This window comes from Argentina silus (genome assembly GCF_951799395.1).
Source record: "Argentina silus genome assembly, chromosome: 13".
Classification (NCBI taxonomy): domain Eukaryota; kingdom Metazoa; phylum Chordata; class Actinopteri; order Argentiniformes; family Argentinidae; genus Argentina; species Argentina silus.
Genome location: NC_139667.1, coordinates 3,525,149 through 3,529,244, shown reverse-complemented (window position 1 = coordinate 3,529,244; position 4,096 = coordinate 3,525,149). Strand labels below are relative to the sequence as shown.

At 44.9% G+C, this 4,096-nt stretch overlaps 1 protein-coding gene across 1 annotated transcript in view; it reads left to right on the top strand.

Annotated features, from left to right (window-relative positions):
• Window positions 1-1,822: 1,822 nt before the first annotated feature.
• The window catches only part of LOC310813794 (latent-transforming growth factor beta-binding protein 2-like), a gene marked incomplete at its 5' end in the record, with an annotated part of 90,017 nt that continues 87,743 nt past the window's right edge, over window positions 1,823-4,096 (top strand). Inside the window, one exon of the mRNA XM_083682913.1 lies at window positions 1,823-2,307. Within this exon, the coding sequence (XP_083539039.1) occupies window positions 1,823-2,307 (485 nt within the window). The remainder of the gene's footprint in view (window positions 2,308-4,096) is intronic.

Sequence of the window (4,096 nt, the reverse complement as noted above, 5' to 3'; positions counted from 1 at the left end):
CTGCAGGGGCGTCCCTGCAAGACAAAAGGACAACATGGGGCAACATGCCAGGGAGTCTACATGGAATGAGCACCATGGAGAGTCATGAGACAACTGCTGCTTCCTTCCTCTATTAGGTTTCCCATGGGCGAGGGGAGGGGCTCCAATCAGCCACAGTCCACAGCCCTGGTCTCCGAGCAGACTGGACATGTCTGGCTTGGAACTGGAAATCACACAGGCTGGGGGGGTGGGGGTGTGTGTGTGTGTGTGTGTGTGTGTGTGTGGGGGGGGGGGTGTGGGGGGGTGAGTGGTGGGTCCAACGCCCCTTCAACTGTTAGAGGAGGGACACCTGGCTCTCTCTCTCTCTCTCTCCAGCACGTCTCAACCTCTTATCGTGACATGATGATGATTTCCGTACATGCAATAACCTCTGTTAATTAATTCTCACTCCGTTTGGCCGGAGAGGGGGGAGAAGCATAATTCACTAGACGGGTGGGATATACAAAATGAATGGGCAGAGCCTTCAAGCAGACCGCTAGGCTACTCCTGTGTTGTGATTTTTGGAAGGCGTAACCGTAAGGCGGTTAAGGGAACGGTAATGGAGTTGGCATGAGGGAAGCGTGCAATGGGAGACATCAGTGCATCTTTGTGGGTTGAATGAGATGGGGCAGCCAAGCTCTCTTCGGGTTGTTTAAGATCTTATGGGAGAGAAGAAATGTGTTGTTTCCAGACATTTGGAGGGAAACTGATGATGCAGCATGGATGGGAGGGGAAGATGAATGGGATATGTTATATAACTACTTTTCCAAGCAACTCAAATTGAGCTTTAACTGTGAGCTTCCCATATCCCCTTGTTGTATGACAAAGATCATACTGCTATCAATGTCTTCTAAATGTTTTGTGATCACTTGTAGCACACAATATTATGCATGCAATATTATATCATCGTCTTGAGTAGATTTTGAGTACCAAAAGATATTTACTTACATTTATTAATGAGCTACAGTATGCGTGAATGACAATAATTAACCTAATAAAGCACACTTGCCTCAAACTATAATTACCGTAACAACCCCACCCTATTCGCTCATCTCATTACTAATAATACAATTAATGAGTAGTTTCATTCTAACACACATTGAACTTTGTCTGTATCCAAATTGCGTTTTAACACGTGCGTTTTACGCAAGGGCAGGGCAAACATGAGCACAATATTAGCGCACTTTTGAAGTCACCAAAAATATGTAATGTCTGATAATGTAATTTATTTGGCAGAAATTCTGAGGGCGCCTGCTCAAAGTGTGCGTGGGCATCAATAAGACCACGAAGGGGGAGTAACTTCTTGTAAAACGCACGCAAACCCTCCAAATATTCCCGGTGACTTCAGATCCAAGGAGGTGGTCATATCCATGGGAGCACGATTCAAACTCGAGTACTTTCACTTCGAGTAGGACTGCAGCTTCAGCCTCTGGACTCACTGTGCTGTCCGCGCGCTTACCTCGCAGATGAACATGAACTCTTACAGATGGATTAATACTTATCTGATATAATTGTTCTTTACATATTGTGTTGGTAGGGACGCTTCATAGTTTTTATTTGTAAGACTTTATGCAAAGGTGGAACATTGATAGGTGAGTTCAAGGCGTCAAGCTACCAATCCTGTGCAAAGCTTACCTGGGCATTATGTGGAGATATCAGAGCATTCTGCATGCGCGGGAGAGGATATCATCTTGTTGAAACTTTCTGTGCGTCTCGAGTCCAATAACGACGTCAATTGAAGAGGCTATCATATCTTCATCAGTGACCACACGTGGCAATTTAAATCAGTCGGTTTGCTACGAAAATGGACCGTTTGTGGGTTTTAGTTTTCATGGTTTTAACCATTGCACTAGTACGAATGTGTGACTGTCAAAAGGACTTAACAGGTGGCAGGCATGAGGGTGCAGGCGCCCGTACGGTGTGGGGCCAGCTGCGGTCTCGAGCGAGAAGCCAAGGTCATTCCGCAGAGGGACCGAGAGACGGCGTCCCCGCCACTGAAAGTTCGCACAGGTCCTCGCACAATAACTCACACTCTGGTCGCGGGACTCCGGTGACCCATCCAAGGAGCTCATCGTCTCAGCGAGATAACAGGCACGCGACTGCAACGAAAGTAGCTTCAGCGCGCAGTGCGGAGACATCACACCGGGAGGACGGTGCCACCGTGCCACGAGATGGTGCGCTCAGAACCGCAAGGCAACTGGGCACACAGCACTCCTCACCGCACAGACCCCGAGTCAGTTCCAGACAGACCCACAAACCCAGCTCTACGGTCACCAGGCGCCTTGTTGGGTAAGATGCGCTGTCAAGTTTTGTAATACAGTGAATCATTTTGATTTTGAGCTGTCTCAAAAATATTCAATATCCTATGCGTACTGCTATCCTAAGGTTGTTATGGGAGAAGTTCTGAGATATAAGATGTTTGAGTTGCATGCTTATTTTGGCCATTGAGACAAAATAACTTTTTACAGTGGCTCCGAATTTGAAAGCGCCTTTCTGCTCACCCATTTGCTATAGAGTATGGAGTGACTCATGAAATGTGCCTTCCATCTGCAAACTACTAATGTGAGGTACTAAAGTGATGTTGCCCCATTCACATAATCACATTAGGCCCGGAAAATACTGGCCAAGTTACCGAATGAATGAATGAAGCTATCCCATGCCTCCAGTTTGTCTCCAACTACTTAACCTCTGATAAGTTACCCAGGGCTCTATTTTTGGTCTGAATTCCTCAGTGACGTTTCCCTGAATGGAATGATCATTTGTCATCATGGGTCACGGCAGGATTTGATGTATTGGTAGAGGTTACGCCCCCCATTCATATTTAATCACAGATATGGTATCACACAGGGAAGTTGTTAATAAGTAACAAATGCTCTATCTTGATGTGCATCTGGATGAAGCATATTTTATCAGATGAGCTATGAAGTAGTCTGTATTTGTTGTATTGTTTGTTGTTGTATTGAGAAGTTAAATTATGGACTAATTCAATTGTTGAATAGATGGAGACTATTAGGACACTGATGATTTGGTTTGGGCAGTACAGTAGCTGACTATACTGGCAAAACTAAATCATCAGTCTCCTCAAATCCATCGGGCACATACACACATACACACACACACGAACGCACACGCACACACACACACACACACACACACACACACACACACACACACACACACACACACACACACACACACACACACACACACACACACACACACACATGCTGCCCATGGCATGTAGTGGTCCTACCAAAACCCTGGCGTACATTTGCAAATTCACTTAGTGATCAGAAACACCTGTTTCTCTGATTCCTCTCTCGATGCTAGAAATCTCTGGAGTTTTTTCTTCTTTAACTCTGAACAGACCCATCAGTTGTTTCCATTAAAGCCCTTTCTTTTTGCTAAATGAACCCTCATGCAGCCAGTGTGCTGTTTATCCCATAGCATGGACAAAGCATGGCACACATCGTAGAGGAAAGAGTGTTGTTTCAAAATGGGAATTAGAATGGGTTTTAAGCAATCACCTTGCGTTACAGACATAAGACGTAAATGGAATATTGAGTATGTCATAACAGGGCCACGTGCCCTATTGGGCCTATGGTAATCACATTATTTATATGGCCAATTTATGTGAGACACTTTATGGGCAGTATGAGGATTCGTTTTAATTGGTAAAACATCTGTCAGGGGATGTAAGGTGTACTCATAACCCGCAGTTTTGAGCACATACTGCTGTATAAGCAGAATAAGGATGAGGGGAGGAATGCCTAGCTGACTCTGTGTACTGTCTAACTCTGACTGCCCTCATTTCAACCCCCTCTCTGCTTTTGATATCAGGTTCCAGAAAAACAAACACCCATAAATTTGTCTGTGATTCTCATCGCTTTGTTGTTTGACAAGGAGATTTTTTCACTCGAACATCAATTTAAGTTACCTGTTTTTTTCTGAGCCAATGCCTCCTCTACGCTAAGCTGCTGTAGAAAGCAGCATCATGTAATCCTCCCCATTCTGTCCATTGCTATGGGCACTACTCTGTTAAACTTGGTAACCAAAACCATCTTTATTCTGGCACTAT